This window comes from Myxocyprinus asiaticus, chromosome 14, assembly GCF_019703515.2.
Source record: "Myxocyprinus asiaticus isolate MX2 ecotype Aquarium Trade chromosome 14, UBuf_Myxa_2, whole genome shotgun sequence".
NCBI lineage: Eukaryota > Metazoa > Chordata > Actinopteri > Cypriniformes > Catostomidae > Myxocyprinus > Myxocyprinus asiaticus.
Window position 1 is genome coordinate 27248835 of NC_059357.1, and position 22592 is coordinate 27271426.

The following is a 22592-nucleotide window of genomic DNA, read 5'->3' on the forward strand; positions in this document are numbered from 1 at the left end:
CCATGTTCCCCGTACTTTGCCGTCGTCCCCTTTTATTATTGATCTTTCAGGTTTAATTTGTCGTGACTACACCGTTGCTTCTGACACCATGTTGTGTTAGCTATCTTATAATAACGAGATAGACAGTCATGCAGTGCTCAACTACTCCTTTACTCCGGAACTCACATAGTGCCTTATGTGTTACATCCAAATAGGATCCTCTAACAGCATTAGCATTACACTTAATAATGCCCTTTTCAGAACAGGGATATAAGCAAAGTGCTGACTAACCAAGGTATATCACTGTCATTGCATTTTTCTCTTTCACACTCTATTTTTATTTACAAAGCTTAATATTATGCTGTATATTTTATACATTTTTCTGTATTATTTATGATCATTTTGAACCTAATATGATTAAGCACATGTGTACAATTAAGCTTCAGTAATAACCTCCCATCATTAATGCAAAATAAATCCCGATTAGCTCCGCCCTCACTCTTTCGTCATATCCGTGCAAACCTCTCTTCCGTCTGCCTCGCGCATGTGTAGTTCTCTTTACGACTCGGCTGGCGAAGATGGCGGACACACAGGTATGTTAGACCAAACGGCGTGGTTACAAAAATGTGTAATTTTACGTTGAATTTCATTTGTAATCCACAAAATGTGGTCGTTGATCAGAACGTATGCTATTATCGAGGTAAACATGCCCAAATCAATTACATGTAGAAGTAAAATATGTGTTTTTTCATCGCCGACAGTGGGATAGAAAGCATTGAATAGCGGAAACTCGAGCGGCCTTATTTAGCTCACCAGCAAAACGTGACTTCTTTAACACAATCTTTGTTGGCAACTGTTTATTCGCACTAGATTTAAGTTAAATTACACTTGCAAGTTTAGGCTTACTTATGATATAAGAGCTGAATTCGTCCGCCAGGAGCTGCAGCACATGTGTAGGTTTTCCTTGCAACTCTGAGGCGCAGACCAAAACGACCCATTGACTAGGCTTGTTTTTCTTTGGCTGAGTATTATACTTTATTACTTGACACTTAAAATCTAAGTTAACTATAGATACACTATTATTGTGGCTGTAGCTACTACAGGCTACTATGCCTTGTGGAAACTGAGACGGAGTCATTATTTATTTGTAAGAATTATGAATGCCACTCTGTGAATGTGCTCCTTTTCAGAACGAGAGGGCTTATCAGAAACAACCGACCGTCTTCCAGAACAAAAAGCGGGTTCTGGCAAGTGAAGGAGGTGGCAAAGAGAAGCTCCCACGTTACCATAAAAACGTTGGCTTGGGCTTCAAAACCCCCAGAGAGGTGAGTATATGTTTGAACACAAGTGTGACCCTTTTATTGTAGATGATGTCTTTCTCACGATGGTCTTCCTAGGCTCTTAAGAGAGCTCTGAGGATACCGCCTATGGCAACACTGATGCAGTAGAAGATGCCTCCATGTTGTAACCTCCGTGACCTTTCAAATAGCTAAAGTTCTTTGTTTCCACAGGCTATTGATGGCACTTACATTGACAAAAAATGCCCCTTTACTGGAAATGTGTCCATCAGAGGCCGTATTCTTTCTGGTGAGTGTGCACTTTCTGGTTCGTTTGTTTCTTGTACTCATTTTATTGGGGTGCAAATGATGTCTTATCACGATGGTCTTCTGAACCCTTTAGGTTGTGAGGACAGTGCCCAGTGGCTTTACTGATGCTTCCCAGTATCTCATCTTTGCTTTCATTAGTAAATTAAACCTATTTAACAATGCAATTTTTTTTTCATCCCCTTGAGAAATCTGTTATCCTTGGAGGTGGCATAGTATTGTAGATGCTGTCCATTAGTCCACAACATTTCCATGAGTTACCAAGTGAGCTTACTTGCTGTTACTTTTTTCCCAGGTGTGGTGACCAAGATGAAGATGCAGCGGACCATCGTCATCAGACGGGACTACTTGCATTACATCCGCAAGTACAACCGTTTTGAGAAGAGACATAAAAACATGTCTGTCCACATCTCCCCATGCTTCAGGTAAAGCCACTTTTCCTGTGGTACATTATTTAAAGACCCAAAAGACATTTTGTAGATTTTTTTTTTCTTTTTTTTTTTTTTTTTTTGCTAACACCTAAATGGGCAACAAGCTGCAAATGATGTATTTTCTCACGATGGTCTTCCAAGTCTATCAGGCTCTGACGACAATGCCTTAACGGCATCACTGATGCAGCATAAACTTCCTAATGAAAATGTGTTTGTCAGGCCTGTTGAAACTGGTGTTTTGCAGAAATAGGTGGAATACAGTTTTTTTTCTAATGTCTCAATTTTCTCCATTCTACAGGGATGTGACTGTCGGTGACATCGTTACAGTAGGAGAATGCCGACCTCTGAGCAAGACAGTGAGGTTCAATGTCCTGAAGGTCACCAAGGCAGCTGGAGCCAAGAAGCAGTTCCAGAAGTTCTAGAACTGTTATTTTAACCATATGACTCCTGTATTGTTGGAAAGGAAAAAATAAAATAAAAATCTTCAGATTGGTTTTTCATCTATTCAGTAAGCTCTTGACTTTACTGTATTTTAAGTCACTTTGATAAACCATCCTGCTCTTTGAGGCCGTTAACACATTTTGGATGCAATTTAGTGTGACAACATGAGCAGGGATTGAATCACACTGGTCAAGTGTTTGATCTCTAAACAAATTTCTGTGTTCATAAGGTCGCCAATGGTACTAGCATAAGTCCATTGTTGTTGGCTGAGACAAATTGCCTTCAAGTTGTCAACTTTTTTTAAAGTGCAAAAATTAGCTGTTCCACAGTTTGCTTGCTACCCTGTTGCAATATGACATTCATGAAAATCACATCCAAATAGTAAAATTATTTGGACCTTTTTATTCAATTTCTGTGCAATTTTACAGGGTTGACTTTATTTGTACATCTAAACCATTCAACCGTATTACCAAAGATGATAAATGATCAAACAAATTGGGAAATAGAAGTTGATATACAAATCATATTGGTGTATTTTAGCATTGTGTCCCAAGCTAGCCATCCCCTACTGAGTGATATCTTGAATTTAGTTGAATATGCTAGAAAATAAAATAATGCAAATAAGTTTTTAAAACTTCACAAATTTGGGCAACTTACAAAATAAAGGAAAAGATAATAGCTGACAAGATTATTGGTTTAATCCAAGGTTGACAGTCAACATTTTCTTAAGGTTAGCCCCACCCACACCCCTCTTTTTACCCTTGTGAACATTTATTGCCTGCTGACCAAATTATTTTGTTTAAAAAGGGAGGATTATGTCCCTCACATTTAGAACTGTTCATCGCCTCATTTCTCTGATAGAAAGTACTTGGCAGTTTGCTATATGCTCAATGAAGTCATAAACTGAACAATTTTGTTCTCTGGTTTACCACGTTTATTCCAACGTCTTAAATTACTAATTGCACAACACGAGGAGAACGTCAAACGTTGGAGCATAAAGTTCGTTTATGTTCAATGAAAAAATCCACATTAAATGTGTGTGCACCAGTAACTTACATCCAGCAGATGGTGCTACTGCATTGAGCGCTAAACACGCCTTCAAACATAACACGTCATTTGCATACGTCACGCACGCTGTGCGTGTTGTTTGAACGCGGCCGCGCTAAGGTGTGGAATTTGAAGATTGAATACAGTATCTTGAGCTTTTTGTGTTCATGTTTACATATCTAATAACACAAAAATATTCAATTAATTGTTTAATGCATCCATGATTCATACTTGACGCGGTATATATCTGTTCCTTTGATTCACAGAGCAGACATGACAGCTACGGTAAGACTTTGCATTAGCCTTGGTACATGCTATTCGAAAACATTGTAGACCTTTAACCTTTTTGCGTAAAATTACATCACAAGACATTTACGACAACGCTATCATAAACTGATAAATATACAAACTGATTGTTTAGTATTTCTTTTTTATGTGACTTAATGTTAATCGCGGTTTGTTTTTACAGGCTTGTAATAAGTGGAAAGTCTTATTCAGCGTTGCAGAGGAGTTGGATGATGAGGTTTGGGATTGTATTTGTCTACTTTTGAGTTTTTAAATACATTATATTATTTTTAGCTTAAAGAACTAATTTTTCTTCACTTTGAGAACTGACACAGCTGTTGCTAATTAGTACATCTCAGCAAAAGATATATTGTTCAATAATGCTTATTCCTTTTTACACGTAATGTTTTTTTTTTGTAGTAATATGACATTGAGTATAAATGTGTATTTCAGCATGCTGTGCATTTTTAGATGCTTTAAAGGTACACACCATATTTTTTTCCTCATTAAAAAAGTTTTAATTCTAAAGAAATTAATATTAAACTTGGAACATATGTATAAAATCATGACCACTCACATGAAATGAAGACTAAAGTCACATCAGTAACCTTATTTATGCTGTTTTATTCTACATGGAGAGGGTCCCCTCATGGGGGCTGCCATGTTAGCATCACATGACCAGCGAATACTCATCTTAGTAACTGCCCTGTTATTGGACAGTGAATAGTGAATTTCTATAATTGCTTCAGTAACTAAAAACTGTTGCATTTGAATTATGCTGCATCAATGCCAGTAGGTGTCCAAGTCCAAGATGACATAAAATATATATATTTTTTTTACTTCGTGCACCTTTAATCACAAATTGTGTCAGTGACATTCAATGGTGGGCATCTTTTTAGTTTCTTGCATAATTAATCTTGCTTGCCTTTTTATCAAGTTCATTTGCATCCGGTCACTTCTTTGATTTTTCACCTGTAGGATTTGCTTGAAGCTGATTGGACGTGTCAATCAGAGCCTTCTTCTGTTTCCACATCAGACCCATCATCTTCCCATGTTCAACAAAGCTCTGTTAGCTCATCTTTTGGCTCTGGTTGCATAGCACCTCTGTGTACCCCAACATGTAGTCCTGTCAAAGCCTTAAGAGACTTCTCCATCCCTGGCCATCAGTCACTCTCTTCTTCCATTCCTTCCCTTCGTGCACCTGCGTCATCTCTGCATCCCTCCTCTTACCAGATACACCCTCATTCCCCAGCATCTCTCAGTGTCCTGCAGAGAGACTCCCCACCTCAGGATGACTTTGATGACTGGGATGTGGATTTGGAGGAACTGGATGAAAGCATCTCTGCAGTGGTTTCTCAGCCACAGAAGAATCCAGCATCACATCCACCATTGGATAGCATTTCACCAGCCAAACGAATGAGACCTTTAGCCTCTAGTGGAGCAGCCTCAGTGTCAGCAGTTGCACGACCCTTTGTTAACACCTCATTTACTTCCACCATACAAAGGCCCATACATCTGTCTACCTCTATACAGAGTTCAAGTCACATGCATGCCCCAGCTACTCCAGTCCCGCGATTCCCCAGACCTGTATCTCCTAGGCCTCCAATTGTGTCGCCTCAAGGGCGTACAGGTCCTTCGACACCAAGAACACCACTGCAGTCCCGGGGGTCTCTTTTCCATGCAGTGTCTTCAACTCCCAATCTCCCTCTTACACCTCGTCCCCTCAGCACACCTGTCCTGACTAATCATCTGGTCCAGCTTGTGTCTGCAGCCAATAAGACACCTCAAACACCACAAAGTGGTATGATGCGAACCAAAGCTCGCCGTTTCCCAGGCCCAGCAGGAGCACTACCACAACAGGTTTGACAGCTACTGTTAAAGTTTGTAGTTTATGACACAAATTTGTAGGATATATATAGATGTGTATGTGTGTGTGTATCTATATATATATATATATATATATATATATATATATACTGTATATACACAGCTCTGGAAAAAATTAAGAGACCACTGCAAAATTATCAGTTTCTCTGGATTTGCTATTTATAGGTATATTTTTGAGTAAAATTAACATTTATTTATTCTATAAAGTATTGACAACATTTCTTCCAAATTCCAAATAAAAATATTATAATTTAGAGCATTTATTTGCCAAAAATGGTAAAAATAACAAAAAAGATGCAGTGTTTTCAGACCTCGAATAATGCAAAAAAAACAAGTTCATACTCATTTTTAAACAACACAATACTAATGTTTTAACTTAGGAAGAGTTCAGAAATCAATATATTTTAAATTAAATTGCTCTTACAGAGGCTTTAATGTTCTTGCTTTCTGTCACAAGTCCCATCTGGGCTTGTTTTGTATATACAGTTGAAGTCAGAAGTTAATAAACAACTTAGCCAAATACATTTAAACTTAGTTTTTCACAATTCCTGTCATTTAATCGTAGAAAGCATTCCCTGTCTTAGGTCCGTTAGGATCAATACTTTATTTTAAGAATGTGAAATGTCAGGATAATAGTAGAGAGAATGATTTATTTTAGCTTTTATTTCTTTCATCACATTCACAGTGGGTCAGAAGTTTACATGCACTTTGTTTGTATTTCGTAGCATTTCCTTTAAATTGTTTAACTTGGGTCAGTTGTTTTGGATAGCCTTCCACATGCTTCTCACACTAAGTTGCTGGAATTTTGGCCCCTTCCTCCAGACAGAACTGGTGTAACTGAGTCAGGTTTGTAGGCCTCCTTGCTTGTACATGCTTTTTCAGTTCTGCCCACAAATTGTCTATCGTATTGAGGTCAGGGCTTTGTGACGGCCACTCCAATACCTTGACTTTGTTGTCCTTAAGCCATTTTGCCACAACTTCGGAGGTATGCTTAGGGTCATTGTCCATTTGGAAGACCCATTTGCGATGAGCTTTAACTTCCTGGCTGATGTCTTGAGATGTTGCATCAATGTATCCACATAATTTTCCTTCCTCATGATGCCATCTATTTTGTGAAGTGCACCAGTCCCTCCTGCAGCAAAGCCCCCCCACAAAAGCCCTGCCACCCCCATGCTTCACGGTTGGGATGGTGTTCTTCAGCTTGCAGTCCTCACCCTTTTTCCTCCAAAGATAACGATGGTCATTATGGCCAAACAGTTAAATTTTTGTTTCATCAGACCAGAGGACATTTCTTCAAAAAGTAAGATCTTTGTCCACATGTGCACTTGCAAACTGTAGTCTGACTTTTTTTTATGATGGTTTTGGAGCAGTGGCTTCTTCCTTGCTGAGCAGCCTTTCAGGTTATGTTGATCTAGGACTCGTTTTACTGTGGATATAGATACTTGTCTACCTGTTTCCTCCAGCATCTTCACAAGGTCCTTTGCTGTTGTTCTGGGATAGATTTGCACTTTAGCACCAAACTACGTTCATCTTTAGGTGACAGAATGCGCCTCCTTCCTGAGCGGTATGATGGCTGCGTGGTCCCATGGTGTTTATACTTGCATACTATTGTTTGTACAGATGAACGTGGTGCCTTCAGGCGTTTGGAAATTGCTCCCAAGGATGAACCAGACTTTTGGAGGTCCACCTTTTTTTTCCTGAAGTCTTGGCTGATTTCTTTTGAATTTCCCATGATGTCAAGTAAAGAGGCACTAAGTTTGAAGGTAGGCCTTAAAATACATCCACAGGTACACCTCCAATTGACTCCAATTAGCCTATCAGAAGCTAATTGCCTTAAGGATTTATATAATTTTCTGGCATTTCCAAGCTGCTTAAAGGCACAGTTAACTTAGTGGATGTAAACTTCTGACCAACTGGAATTGTGATATAGTCAATTAGAGTGAAACAATCTGTCTGTAAACAATTGTTGGAAAAATTACTTGTCATGCACAAAGTAGATGTCTTAAACGACTTGCCAAAACTATAGTTTGCTAATATTAAATCTGTGGAGTGGTTAAAAAATGAGTTTTAATGACTTCAACCTAAGTGTATATAAACTTCTGACTTCAACTGTACAAATAGCATTAAGAGGTCCTTTCCCATAGCTGCTGTGTGTGTGTGTGTGTTTGTGGTGTGTCTGTCAGTGTAATGACTCTGGATGGACACATCGCAAAGGTTCCGCCCTAGTCCCACAAGTATTTTTGCTGGTTTATGCTTTATTGATGGTAAATGCGTTAATTGCGATAATGGTCCTGTAAGAAATTTTTTTTCATGGAAAGGTATGCAAACTTTTTTTTACTACTCCCTGAAAGTTATTAATGAAATAAGTTTCCTGAGAAATCTCACCGGTCTCTGTGACAGCTCTAGAATCTGTAAATGGCAAACAAAAATGTGTCTGTGGGCCGTGGGCAATGATGCGTTCTGCTTGTCAATCATTTTGCACATTCTCATAGTATTGTAGTTTCAGTGAATTATTGAGGCATAATACCATCTTTATGCCATGTTGCTCATAAGTTGTCAGTTGAGGGTGCTAATTTGCTACTGTTGTTTTGGACAACCGTTTCTGCTCGTGTCGGTCTCGAAGCTAATTTGGTATCTTTGGAGTGCGGGGTTTTGGAAAAATGGGGAGTGGCTAGTCCAACAGCTCAGCTTGACAGCTTGTGGTAATTCTAGAATGGCTAACATTTCTTACAGCACCTTTTAAGAAAAATTTACATGTTAAAATTGTTTTAATTAATCACATGATTTAACGCAGTATTTTTGACAGCTGTAATATATATATATATATATTAATGTGTTTTGCAAGACAATTTTTCCTTAACTGTTTTATATTGCAGTTTGTTTTTCTGGATCCACACATTCACTCCACATTTGCAGTTTGTAATTTATGTGTGTTTGTATTGTTTAAAGGAATAGTTCATCCAAAAATGAGAATTCTTTCATCATATACTCACCAGTACGTCGCCTCAAACTCATAACTTTCTTCCGCGGAACACAAACAAAGATATTTTAATGGACATATGTATTTTTGTCCATACAATGCAAGTGAATATTGACCAAATTTTAATTTCAGGTTGCATAAGGGTAATCCATAAGACTACTGTGGTGTAATCCAAGTTTTTTTGAAGTGATCTAATGGGTTTTGGGTGAGAACAGACCGAAATGTAATGTCAAGCACTTGGAAGTGTAAAACCTCATTCACACTGGGCTCTGATCCCAGGATATTAGCGGAATCAATGCCAGTGGAAAAAAGTGCAGTCTCATGCAGGGAACATTTCAAACCAGAAGTAAAATCTCCGTGAACAACATTTTACAGAATTTGCGAAGATGAATGTAAGTGAAAATACGGTAGGTATAGGCTAATTAATTATAGACCTGCATACATAAGAAACACAACCAGATAAAGATACACTTTTACCAGTTTTGTAATGACTCAATATAGCTTTTAGGTAGACTAACTCGCTGCTTGCAACATTACAACAGGCTGACAACTGTTTGTTCACACGTTTATTTTCTTAACCCTGAAAGGGCAAGAACATAACGATACTGAAAATTCATTTATTGCTATTTTCTAAAACATTAGGTTCCAAATAATAAATTAGTTTTTCTCCCAAATATAGCTTTTTTTTAAATTTATTTTTATTTTATTTTAATGTTGGTAGAAATCATGATTATAAAGATGACATTTGCCTCGATGCTTCTCAATGCTTAATCGATTTGCAGCGCAACAGTTAGCATACAATGTGTATATTACTAATACATTTTATTTGTTAATTAAAAAGTGATTCAGGCATACATACAAAATGGCAGTGCTAGTGCAAAAAAGAAAAAAGAAACACCAACAAATAAACGACAAATGAATAATCTTTTTTGATTGTAATAAATGGTAATGTCTGAAGAGAAAAAAGCATAATCTTACCTTGTCGGTGTAAGCTAGTTAATTTTCTTTATTTTTAGGAAGGTAGACGCATTTAGAATAAAACTAAATTACAAACACGATTACTGAATCAAATGAACAACTGTTGCAGGTATCACTGAAAATTATTAGTTTGTTTAATATAATTTTTCTGTTTAATATGAATAATATTGCAATGCAACTAGATACCGAGCATTTTCTTTTTTTTATTTTTTTTTTTACTTTCACTTTCAATCTTTATTGTTTTTGGGTTTGTTCAGTTGGTAGATGATGAAATTAACCATCTGTTTAGTTGTACCATACACAATTTATTTATTTACAAAAGAATGAAAGAGCGGACTTCTCGAGAGAAAAGACGCTGTTATCAGTAAACTTAAGATGCTGTACATTAGACGTCACACCGTGATGTCACTTTTGTCTTTATGGGATTGTCCCGGGATGTGTGTGAATGCGAGCACAGATTATGGGAAAGGTCTTGCAGTGTGAAAGAACACATTTTGCAGTCCCAGAACAGTTGCCAGAACGACTTTTCCCGTGATTAATCACTGGATCTGTGTGTGAAAGGGGCTTAATTGTCTTGTGCTATGGTCTTGCAGGTCAGTGGGCGGAGTATTGATGACATTATTGTGTCAGTTCCTCAGACACCTGCACATGGAGCTGTTGCTCGCCTGCGTAGTAGTGAGGTAAGTAAATGTGGGTTTGAGGTAATTAAATGTGGGATTGTCCATATGAAACTACCAGGGTTGGGAGGGTTACTTTTAAAATGTATTCCACTACAGTTTACAGAATACCTGCTGAAATTTTAATTTGTAACATATTCCGTTAGAATACTCAAGGTCAGTAACTTAATCTAAATACTTTGGATTACTACTTCAGCAGTAGCAGATGTTTTTTTTTTTTTTAACTTGTTTTGGCTACAAATAATTTAATAAGTAAAAAAGACTGCCATTTCAGTAAGACACATATTAGGCTGAAAAAGCCTTATTAACATATGCAGTGTTGCTTCTAAACAAGATAAAGCAAATTTATCTTGTTTTAAGGAGTTTCAGATATATTTACAGAAAAAACAATACAAAAATTCTCATGAAGAATAAAATTTTTGCAGTATGTAATTGTATTCTGAGTACCAACAAAGTAAATTGTAACTGTAGTGGAATAGTTACTAATATTTTGTGTTTCAAATACGTAATCCCGTTACATGTATTCCATTATTCCCCAGCCGTGGAAAATATAGTAAATGGCCTTAAGGCTATTCGTACAGCATTCTAATGTGCCATTTCTTCTCAGTCTATGATTCCCCAAAGAGTTTAGTCGGTTTCAGTGTCTTTGATTAGTTTTTAAGCACTAGGTTCTCTTATACTGTATAAGGGAACGCTATACATAAGTACATAATTAAAATATTATTTTAAACAGCATTTTGTTTATTGTTTGTTTTTTGCTTGCCCTTTATAACCTAAACAATTCTGTGGATAGACAATCCACTTTCACTCTTATGTAAAAGCATGCTCTCAAACTTCCAGTCATCAGACTGAATGTTGGTGGTGTGTCCATTTTCTCAACAGGTCTCAAGCTCTCAGATGAGTGAAGAAGAGGAGTTCAGTAAGGGGCCGTGGGCAGTGATGAAGTCTGAAATGGGATTGGATGAGAAGAACCCTTCTTGTTTCCTGAACTCTTACAGTGTTGTCATGGTGCTACGCAAGGTGAACTACACTTTTGCTCTAACAGGATTGTTATGGGTAGATCTTTATCAGGACGTAGAATATTTTTTTTTCTGTTTAGCCAAGTCTGAAAATAAATATTTGTATTACCAGTACATATTTTGTGCCTAGAGTGGAAGTCCAGGACTATAATCAGGACTAATGAGTCACCGCAGCTCTCTTAATGATTAACACGACCATAATCACTGATGTCATCAGTCACTTTAAAGTGATTATTAATGTAATTTTAACATTTTTTGCCCAGTGCGTCATAATGATCCTCTGCTAATGGCACACTTGTGTTAAATATTCATTAGGCTGACAAATGATGATTAACTTCTCACTTGATTCATTACCCGAGGCCTTGGGGCTGTGCTGTAACTTATGTTTTTTTTCTTTCTTTTATTCTCTTGTTTTTCTATGGTGCTTATTTGTGACTTGTTATCTGTCTCTCACTCCTCCCTCCAGGCTGCTCTCAGGCAGTTGGCTAAAAATAAGGTTCCTAACATGGCTGTTGTCTTGAAGAGTATCACACACACACATGCAGATGCGAAGGTCATCTTCAGAGACCCCACAGGTAAAAATAATAATAAGGTTATAATATGATAAATGCATTACAGACATTCCACACATATTCCATGGTGTTGTTGACTATGCTATCAATGTCTTACACACACACACACACAAAGTTTAGCTTGAAATCAGAGAGTCCCTGACTGAGCTGGTGTGTAAGGCTGATTTTCTGTTCTTGGTCTGATTCTACACTCATACACTTGTTAGTGAAAAGCCTCTACTCAAAGAGGTTTTTTTTTTTGGACTGTCAACTCTTTTCTGTGTTTTTGCACTCTGAAGGTGAGATGCAGGGCACTGTTCATCGTCGCCTGGTGGAAGACAGACAGGAAGAGCTCAAGACAGGAGCTGTGCTACTACTCAAACAAGTAACTACCTTTTAGACATTAACACCTCCTTACTGTGTAAGATTTATTATGTCAGAGTCGTTGCCTTGCATTTGGGCATGTTATCGGAAACGTTGAGCCGTGGCACTCAAGCTGGTAAAGCAAATTTCAGTCTGGCTTGCAACATTCCCTAATCCCGTTCCCCACTCTTCTCCATCATTTCTTGTCCTCTCTGCTGTGTGTCTATCCAACAAAAGGGCAAAAGATAAAACTTATTTACTGTTTTTCATCACTTATTTTAAAGGTGGGCGTGTTTTCACCAACACATCGGAATCACTACCTGAACGTCACGCCTAATAACCTTCTCAGGATATACTCACCTGATGAAGTCCTGCATAACTCCCAGCTATCCCATCCTCCATTGGTAAGTCACCCTGTTCTATTCTCCAGTGTATTTCTTTAAGACATCCTCTGAAATTGGCTTTCCTCCAGATATCCACCTAGCTATGACATTGCAATTGCCTTTTAATTAATCTAATATAGTGGTTTCTGTCAAATTGCTGAAGTAGAAGCCTTGAGGAGATACTCGCCTTCCAGTGTGTTCCTTATTGTCTTTATTATTTGTTTTGTATTAATTTTTCCCTTGTTGTTGTGTGTGTACACAGCTTGCATTGCATTGTGAACCCACCATACCTGCAGGGGGCCCCGTCTCTCAGATGGAGCTCCATTTTGATGATGAAGATGAGGGTGAAAATGCAGTTCAGAAAAGTGGGGCTTCTGCTGGTTTAGATCACGCTGCAGCTGTCTCTAATGATCTCTGTCAAGCACCAACAGGGTCTGGGCCAACCGAGGACACAGCATGGGACACAGGTGTGTCTGTGTGTGAGTGTGTCTTGCATGTCTGAAGTATTTTAAAATCACAATGGCTCTAAATTTGTTATTCTCGAATTGTCCCCTTTTTTTCGTGGGATAGCTGTGAATAATGCCTGTAACCATTGTGAGAGTGATGAAAGTAATTAGATGATGATTTCCTTAACACTTGGAAGTCTTTTAACAATTAACATGACCAGTGATTCCCCTAGGATTTTTTCAGCAGCGGTGCTGTTGTGTGTGCATTATTGTAATTTCATCAGTCACTTTTACTCATAATAATTAATCCTATCATGTTCTCTCTTTGTTGAACGAGACTGCTGAAGTAAACGAATGACATACCACCTCTTCTCCTTCAGTCGGTCAACAGATCCCGATCCTTGCTTTTTCAGTGGGTTAAACCAATGATATGCTACTTCACAGCCCGCACTCGAATGCTATTGGCTCGTGCTGTAGTCTACCAAAGCAGTCTCACGCTTCAAACTAGAGCTCATTGGTTTCAAAAAGCAGGGACGTCAGTGAATGAGAAATGAGTCAGTGTATGGAGGTGAACAAGAACGATACGTTTGCTTAAATAATTTGTTCACAAAGACCGATTCGTTCACGAACGTTACATCACTAATGCGCGCATTGTAGAAAGCTCACAGCTGACTGGGGCAAGCAAGCGTTATGTTGCGTCTAGAATATTAATGAACCATATAAAATTCCAGCAGCTGCACGAATGCATATATAGGAAACACTGAATGATGTTATTTAATAAATTAGTACAATTGAGATACAAGTTCATGCGTCAAATCTTCATTTAACAGACAATGTGTGTGAATGCTTTTTATATATTTAACTGAGCATATAGTGCAGCATTTGTGTTGTAACCATACCACAAAACTGTTGGGACCACTGTCAAAATGTGAGTTTGAGTTCCGAAAATTAATAGAATGCAGGTGTCACACATTTATAACTGGACTGTGTGTGAACGTAACCATATTTAGCATTCCGCAACAGGATTGACAACCCTGTTTTGCTGCTGTATTTAAGATATCATTAATTTTTCACATCATGTGTTCTTTTATTTGAATTTAAGATATAAATATTTCAGATAAGATTAATGCAATTATCTTAATGGCCTTTATCACACAAATCATCAGACTCTATTAAATTTCAGCAAATAGTGTTTTGTCTTTCAAACAGTGGGTGGTATGCTAAGCCTCATTTTACTATATTTGTTTGAAATAATATGGAAGAGAATTTATTTTCAGATCCTCTGAAGTCTTTGACAAACTGCATTGTGTGTCTGAAATGAGTATTAATCTGTTTTCATGTTTGTGTGTGACTGTTTCTTTTCCTAAGATGGTCTTGATGAGCTGCTCGGGGAGTTACCTGTGGAGTCATATGGCGGATTACATTAATCACACACTCACTTCAAATGCATGATTTAGCAGTAGACCATGACTGATATTAATAGATGCTATGACTATACCAATAATTAAACAACATGGCAAAACAACAACACCCACTAACCAATGTCCTCATTACGTTTGTTCAGGTTTTGTGTAAACCTTTGAAAATATGTACATAAATCCCTTGTTTCTTGCAAAAATTGAATCAATATTGCAAATACACAGCATTATGTTCAGTTCTTGAGTGGCTGTTTTTCTTGTGGACAAATGTGGCATGCTTTTGTAGCTTGTATTAAAAGAATGTGTCTTTTGTTAAAATGTTAATTTAATGCTGAAATTAACTGGTAGTCTGGTGTGCCCTTTTTTGTTGCAAGCTTTGGGTTGTGAATTTAAATCAGCCATTAAGGCTAAAATTTGCCAGCTGGATTCACCCTTAAAGTACTCGAATGGCATAATCAGTCATTTCTGATGTGCAAGCAGTGGTTTGCGTAATGGGGTTTAATCATTCTGTTTAAAAGCTTTTCCATATCTTAATGGATTATGTCTTAAATGGTTGACTTTTTTTATTTTTTATTTTTTTTATTATAATAGTACGTTTCTGCCTGCTACTTTCTCCATTTTACCCCCTCCCAATTAACATTTTTACTTGTTTCAATATTAATATTTTATGAATTGCTCAGTAATAATGCTTTTTTGGTCTTGCTGTCTCAACAGTGTGTCACCGTGTGTATAATTGATTTATAGTTGAGGTGTTTTCATGAGTCATTATAAAGTCATGACTGTGTCCCCTGGCATATTATCTCTTGTCTTATAATTAATTGATTAAATATTAAATCTCCTGTCGTCCCTGCATAACTCATCATTTGGTTTGCAGGAGGGTAAGATCAAGTAGTTGTGGGGCATATGGTTCTGTGCTAGCAGATTTTTGATTATGGCAGTCCTATTGCTGTCATTTATTTGAGTGCATTTATATTTGTGTATACTTGCCTAGTATTTTCTATTGCAAACAACCTATATCCCAAACAAATGGGTGTATCAACAGGTTCAGTCACTAACCATCTTTGAATGCACTATTAACAGCTTAATTTTAATAAGATTATTATATATATATATATATATATATTTTTTTTTTTGCAGTTAAATAGATATTCCCAGAGCTTAAAGGCACACTCAGTGTTTTTTTTTTTTTTCTCATTAAAAATGTTTAACTCCTAAAGACATGAATTCTAATTTTGCAATATATCATGAGCACTCACATTAAAATTAAGACTACTGTCATGATTATAGTAATCATGGCTGACTGTGAATACTAAATTTCTACAATGGCATCTGATACTAAAAACTAATGATTTTAAATGATGCTGCATCCAAGCCACTAGGTGTCAGTGTAAGTCCAAGATGACACCAAGACAAAAGTTACAAAGTGCACCTTTAAAAAACATGTTCATGAAATCATGGAGCAGTTTTACAGTGCCTATTTTGAATATGCAGCTCAGAACAAAAAAGGGATCCAATCTGTCAGCATGTCACACGTCACTTTTTACTTGGAGAATTCATGTGTGAGCTTTATCTGGGGCCCAGAGGAGAAGTAATCCATGTTTAAACTTTGCTCATTACTGCAGCTCAGAGGGCACGGGGACCTTGCCTTAGTCGCTTCATTAATTCATTAACAGTCTGGAAGCCCTACAGCTGTCAGAAATATTGGTGAGTTCCACTGAGATTAGTGAGTGACGAGCTTTGAATGGCATATGTTAGTGATAAATGAGTGGAATGATCAATGATATGGCATTCATCTTTTCAAACATGTCCTCTGTAATTTGTACTCTTTTCCCTAAGGTCACTGTTAATCAACAGTAATTTCTTTACAAAAGAGATCCACTAGGCATAATACTTTATTCTCTTATAAGATGAGCGATTTGTTCAGTCGTCTGCAGCACTCATAGCTTGTATTGCTTCTGTCATAACAAAACAAACCCCGGCCCAATTATCTCTTGTACGCAGAAACAAAGCAGTCGCAAGGGGGCGACATGAACACTAATTAAGCACGTTTAGTTAGTCAATACTGTGCCTAATGTGCTTCTGCAGAGTCTTTAGCTTTGACCCATAAATACATTACTACTTCTGTCACTTAGAAAAGGCATCTATTGTTATATGTTGAGACATTTTAACAATCAATAGTCCAACCCTTCAGCATTGATTAGACTACTTTCACCATTTTAGCTTCAATATTGCCTCTTTGAAAGCACAAAGTTTTAAAAATCTGTCAGTTTGACTTTCGTGATTTTCCTTAACCCGAATTGTGAGCTTTCTCATCTGGCTGGAAGAAGCGCTTGTGGTTAAATCATTATTTTAAATACACAGTGTCTGACACTGCTTTTTTGGTAACGTTACTACAGGTCTCAGTGATGAGCAGTGAGAGGCAAAGATCTGCCTGCTGTCAACTTTTCATTTTGTTCTGCAAAATTCTGGAAATCCCAGACAAGTCTGAAATTGATCAGGATTATCAGGATTATCATCATATATTAATATTAATCTTCTGGAACTGCAAAAGTCTGCTTTTCACTTTAAAATGTATTGTTAATTACTGTAGTGACTACAAAAGACCACATGATGACTTAAAGTGAATCAAGAGTGGCCCTTCCAGGAGCAATAGTTCATACACATGCTGAGACAGTGAAAAGTGTTATTCACACAAACACAAATAATATGAGATACTATAATATTGCAATAAACATGAACTAAACTACATAAAATATAACACAGAACACCCTAATGTACATTACTGATATTTGAAATAAGAAGAAACATAACTATTCCCATAAAAATGTAATGAAATATGATGGGTCAAGCAAGGACGCCCAGTTACTGTTTTTCACTGTAATTTTAACAATAGTTTACCAAAAAAGCCAGGGCCATTTCTGACCATTTTGGCAACATAGGCGAAATGTGACAGCATGCGACCGCCTAGGCGACCGCCAAGTTCGCCTATGCTTAGAAACGGCCCTAGTAAAAGCAGAAGTATTCTCGTTAAACACTAATTATAAGGTAAAATTATACTTTTACATAAAAAAAATAAAAAGAAAATGTACTGTAAAATTGGATGTTAAATATATTATCATTTTTTACTGTACCAATACCAGTTAACCAATTAACGTTTTTTTTTTTACTGTAGCGTTTTTACATTTTTTATCATTAAAATTAGGGAATTGTTTTTTACAGTGAATGTAAACATGCGCTGAACAGACGTCTTTGACAGTTGTGCAATTGTCATACAATTTTTTGACATTAAACTGTTTTTAGTTCCATTAGACAAACTATAAAAAGTGTTTTATATATATATATATATATATATATATATATATATATATATAGTTTATAATTAAATTTTGTTTTTTTTTTTATGTATCATATTTGATACATTAGACTTTAAAGGTCATTATCCAACTGAGGCCCAACAATTAATTTTTGTGCAGGATGTTTTTTTATTTACGTTTTTCTTAGCCCATACATGCTATTGGTAAATCTTGGGGTATTTTTATTTTTATTTATTTTATTTTTTTTGTGGTGGGCATGAATGGAATGTAATGGTGATTGAGAGACATACCTCAAAAGTCTATTGTATCATATTTGATACATGGATTTTAAAGGGGGTTTTTCAATAAAATTATATAAAGTGTTAAATATTATATTTAAATTTTATATAATATTTTAACCAAGCACAAGTTGCTTATATTCAGCAAATACTCATTTTAAAATATCAGCTGTAAAATAAGCTGTCATTTACCCCACCATAAGAGTAGTAGATCGCAAAACCTGTAGCAACTGCACCTGATATGGGGGTTAAAATGTGAAGTGTAATGTCAGTGTGTTCTCATTTTTTGTGGATCATTTGGCAATAAGCATTTTCCCTCAGGTCATGACCAAATGTCTTATATGCCCTTTACTCTTCCCAGTGGCTCTGGCTGCACTCATGTCATTACAGGCTGTCAGAGCTCCACTGGAAAGTTCCAGTCTTGCCTATTGATCTGTGTGCCAAACGAACTCCGCCTTGAATCAGAGCAGTGTGTGTGTCCCGTACTGCCATTTTGCGTAAATGTATTTGCAGAGGTTCATAAATTACCTCTGCTCGTTCTCCTGTCTGTTCCTCACATCTGCGTACCCAGGGCCGAAACGGATGAGAAAATCAGGGGACTGGAATGAGGAAATGAAATTGTGCAGGAGAGAGAGGCAGAATGAAATGGGTGTCAAGGGCAATGAAATAGAGAGAGAGAGAGAGAGAGAGAGAGAGAGAGTAAATGTGGAACATTTTATCAACCTCACCTTACCTTACCAAAAAAAACAGAGGAAGACGTTTACGGTCTGTTGTGAAAGATAAAAGCAACACACATCGTCTGGTTGATACGTGGACGTTTTTGAGGGGTGAAGAGAGCTCAAGGAGCCGTCCAGTTCTTCAGGCTCTTCTGTCTTAATACGGTCTGGCGTCTACAGCTAGATGAGGCGTGAAATATTTGGTGGAGAGCAGGCGCAGAGAATGTCATTCACTGCAAGACTGTCAGGAGGAGAGATGGAAGCAGAAATAAATGTGAAAAGTATTGTAGAATGATCTACAGTTGTGTACGTAGAAAGAGGAATGACATTTATTTTATGTAAGATTTTTCACCAGCTGGTCTCATCCATTTAAATGTTATTTTTATCCCCCTCTGGCAAATCATTACTTTCCTAAAAATTCTGCTCTCGCTGTAATTTTATTTTTGACTTTGCAGCCTCTGCTCTCATCTAGCTCTCTCTTCCTCTCCTTTCTCCTCCTTTATTCCTGTCAGCTTCCATTACAACACACACTTGTAGCTTCTCTTCCTCTCTCTCTCTCTCTCTCTCTCTCTCTCTCTCGCTCCTTATCTCTTTGATCTTTTCTCAGTGCTATCCCACCCCACCCACCCCAAAAGTGTTTGTGACGAATGTTGTTCAGACGCAAGCATTAAACACAAAGGCATCTCTCTTACACACCCACATACACAGTTTATATTACACATCAGTGCAGTGTGGTAGCTGCCCGCGGGGCACGAAATACAGTATCTGTCATTTGTACAAAAGTAGCGACTCTCCTCCCCTCTGTTCTCCCTGTTTTTCTTACTGTGCCTCCCCCTCCTCTCCCCTATTTATGTGAGATTCTTACCCATCTCCTCCATCTTTTCTCCATTCTGTACCTACAATCTGCTTCTTGTATCCATCCATCACCCTCTAAACGGAGAGAAGTGGAGTATGAACGCATGCAGCAGGAGAGGAGAGACAAGAGAGCGTGAGAGAGGGAAGACAGCACAGACGGGGATTCAGTAAGCAACTCCTGGAGAGCAAGAGAGTGTGAGCAATGCTCTGTGCCCCCTCTCACTCTCTCTCTCTCTCTCTCTCTGTTTCACAGTGCTTGCATCGCTACAAGTGAATGTGTGTGTAGCTCACATCTGTACCGTCTCAGCTGTTGTTCGCTGTTGGTGTGGATATGGGGAGAGGAGCAAAAAGGCGTGTGATGTTGGTCTGGCTGGACTAGAGCGGGAAGCATTGGGACTGGGAGAAGCTCACACACCCCGTCGACTCGGGATCAACGACAGCATCTTCTCCGGCCCTCTCTGACCCGCCTCCTTCTGTCTGTCTCTCTCTCGCTCTCTACGTCTCTTTCTCTCTCTCTCTCTCTCTCTCTCTCTCTCTCTCACACTCACACACACTCATGCTCGGCTGGATGTTGTGTCGTTAGGCTGCACGTGAGGTGCTTAAAATTGCCATTGGTTGTCCAGTGACCTTGTGTATTTGTGTGTGCATGTGCATGAATTTTTTATTTATAGGAGAAGGGTTAGTTTTAAGCTTTTTGTAATATTTTTGGTCAGAATTCTCTCACTCATTCTCTGTGAAATCATTACAGTGTTTGCTCCAGGCATTTTCAAAACATTTCACAAACAAGTGTGAGAGAAAGTTAGAGCCATGTGAAGAGAAAGAGATGCTGTGATGAAGAGAGTAGCAAGGAGAGATGGAGAGAGATGTGAAGAGGAGGAAATAGAGGAGGATGTTTGTGTACAGAGAGAGAGAGGAGGATGATCCTGGAATTTGGAGGGGTTGAACCAAAGAAGTGGGCGGAGAGAGAGATGGGGGGAAACCCTCGGGCAGCATCTTTTACTCCATCTCCACCCTCTCACACTGCTTAACTGGAGCAAGATCTGTGCTGTTCATCCTTCACCCAGTGCTCTTATATGTGTGTGTGATCTTGTCCACCCTGATATTTATTTATAGGAACAGCTCTGACTTCAAATGTCCAATGGACCCTGTCTCTCTCTTTATCTCTGTATGTTTGTTGCTCTCTCTGATTGGTTAGGAGACAGTTTGGCTATGGTCAAAGGAGGTGTGTGTGCCTGTTTGTCTCTCTGTTGGAGTTTATGTGTCTGTACATTTTTTCTGCCTTTCTTCCATTCATCATTTTTTCCATCCATCCATCCATCCTTCCTTTTTTCCTCCTTCCCTCCTTCCTCCCTCCCTCTTTCCCTCCCTTCCATCCATTCTTTTTTATTTCCTTCATTCCTTCCATACTTATTTAATTTCATCCATCCATCCTTCTTTCCTTTCTTCCATCCTTCCTTCCATCCTTCCTTTTTTCTTCCTTTCTTCCTTCCATTCTTTTTTACTTCTTTCTTCCTTCCTCTGTCTGAATGTCTAAAACTGTTACAGCTTTTGTTGGTCAGTGGGATTCATGTTACATAAATCTGCTCTCACACTGATGTCTAAATTCAGTTTACGTTTTTTACATAGCCTTAAAGTGTCACAGTGTCTCTCCATGTTTGTGTCAAACCCAGCTGCTTCAAGAAAATCTCTGTATTGCATGATCTATTATTGATGAGGCTGTGAAACTCTAATGAAGTGAAATACAGCCACAATAAGATGCCAGAAGGTGCCTGGGCTTAAGCTGACAAATGCTGTGTGCTGATCTGCCTGCAGGTGTGTGCGTGTCAGTCATGGACCTGAAAGAGAGCTGTGGAAGCGAGGCCAGTCGTGAGACCGAGAGTGGCGGCATGGGAAGCATGAGAGGCCCCTCGTCTTGGCAGTCCTTTGCCCAACGAAGTACCCTACATGGTCTACGCTACATCTTTCCCTTCTCTTCCTCCTCTTCTTCCTCCCCTCGCCGCTCTGCTTCACGCCGTCTGCTCTGGAGCGCAGCCCTGCTGGCCAGCCTGGTGCTACTGGTCCTGGAGAGCACAGAGCGGCTGGCCTACTTCCTGTCCTACCCCCATGTCACCAGCGTGGACGCTGTAGTTTCTGGCAGCCTTGTCTTTCCCGCCATCACCGTCTGTAATCTGAACGCCTTCCGTTTTACGCATCTCACACAGAATGACCTCTACCACGCCGGGGAACTGTTGGCCCTGCTGGATGTGCACCTGCAGATTCCTGAGCCGCACCTGACCGAGCCCCACGTGCTGGCCTTTCTCACTGATAAATCCAACTTTACTAACTACCGGCCAAAGCCTTTCAGCATGCGGGAATTCACAGAGAGAGTGGGCCATGACCTGAAGGACATGATGCTTTATTGCCGTTTCCAGGGCCAGGAGTGCAGCCATCAGGACTTCAAAACGGTGAGTACCAGGAAGATGCTTATTTGACAAAGCTTGATATTCCTGGAAGCAGTGTGTTTCACTGCTGTGGACCAAAGTATTATGGGCTCAGCGTTGTGTGCACTAAAGTTTATACTCGTTGTTGAGTTTCATAGAGTTGTTTCTAAGGAATTAAGTTATTAATTGTTGCTTATGGTGTAGTTCTGGATGCTATGCTGTGGAGCGAGGAGTTTCACTACTCCCTTAAGCTACTCTCTAAATCTGTGTTTGGCTGGAAGAGATTGTTTTCGCTCTGAGGGTGCTGACAGCTTTTTGCTCCCTAACTGTGTTTCTGCTCTTCTGCAATGTGATGGGCTGATGATTTGTTGGATGTTTGTGATTTAATGTGCTTTTTGCCAAAATATTGCAAGAATAATTAACAAATTGTACCTTAGTAAGTTTACTGATATATTTATGTTTGCATATATAACAGGGTCCAGAGTCTGAGACCACATTGAAAATCTGTGTTTTTAATTTA

At 38.5% G+C, this 22592-nt stretch overlaps 3 protein-coding genes and 3 non-coding genes across 6 annotated transcripts; all 6 read left to right on the forward strand.

Moving 5' to 3' along the window:
• Positions 1-539: 539 nt before the first annotated feature.
• On the forward strand, positions 540-2501 carry LOC127451844 (40S ribosomal protein S11-like). The gene is made up of 5 exons (XM_051716821.1): positions 540-572; positions 1170-1304; positions 1491-1566; positions 1879-2008; positions 2313-2501. The coding sequence occupies exons 1-5, from the start codon at positions 558-560 to the stop codon at positions 2434-2436; spliced, it is 480 nt and encodes a 159-aa protein (XP_051572781.1). The 5' UTR covers positions 540-557; the 3' UTR covers positions 2437-2501.
• On the forward strand, positions 1342-1428 carry LOC127452391 (small nucleolar RNA SNORD35). Its single transcript, XR_007899259.1, has one exon. It is a non-coding gene; the product is annotated as a small nucleolar RNA SNORD35 (small nucleolar RNA).
• On the forward strand, positions 1618-1700 carry LOC127452392 (small nucleolar RNA SNORD35). Its single transcript, XR_007899260.1, has one exon. It is a non-coding gene; the product is annotated as a small nucleolar RNA SNORD35 (small nucleolar RNA).
• Positions 2120-2205, forward strand: LOC127452390 (small nucleolar RNA SNORD35). Its single transcript, XR_007899258.1, has one exon. It is a non-coding gene; the product is annotated as a small nucleolar RNA SNORD35 (small nucleolar RNA).
• A 1088-nt stretch (positions 2502-3589) lies between the features above and the next one.
• On the forward strand, positions 3590-15640 carry LOC127451834 (homologous recombination OB-fold protein-like). Its single transcript, XM_051716803.1, has 10 exons — positions 3590-3787; positions 3972-4025; positions 4766-5647; positions 10226-10312; positions 11192-11329; positions 11795-11903; positions 12179-12264; positions 12527-12646; positions 12888-13092; positions 14440-15640. Exons 1-10 carry the CDS (start codon positions 3776-3778, stop codon positions 14496-14498), a joined length of 1752 nt encoding a protein of 583 aa, XP_051572763.1. The 5' UTR covers positions 3590-3775; the 3' UTR covers positions 14499-15640.
• A 5215-nt stretch (positions 15641-20855) lies between these two features.
• Positions 20856-22123, forward strand: LOC127451552 (acid-sensing ion channel 2-like). The gene is made up of 2 exons (XM_051716298.1): positions 20856-20874; positions 21465-22123. The coding sequence occupies exons 1-2, from the start codon at positions 20862-20864 to the stop codon at positions 22121-22123; spliced, it is 672 nt and encodes a 223-aa protein (XP_051572258.1). The 5' UTR covers positions 20856-20861.
• Positions 22124-22592: the final 469 nt, after the last annotated feature.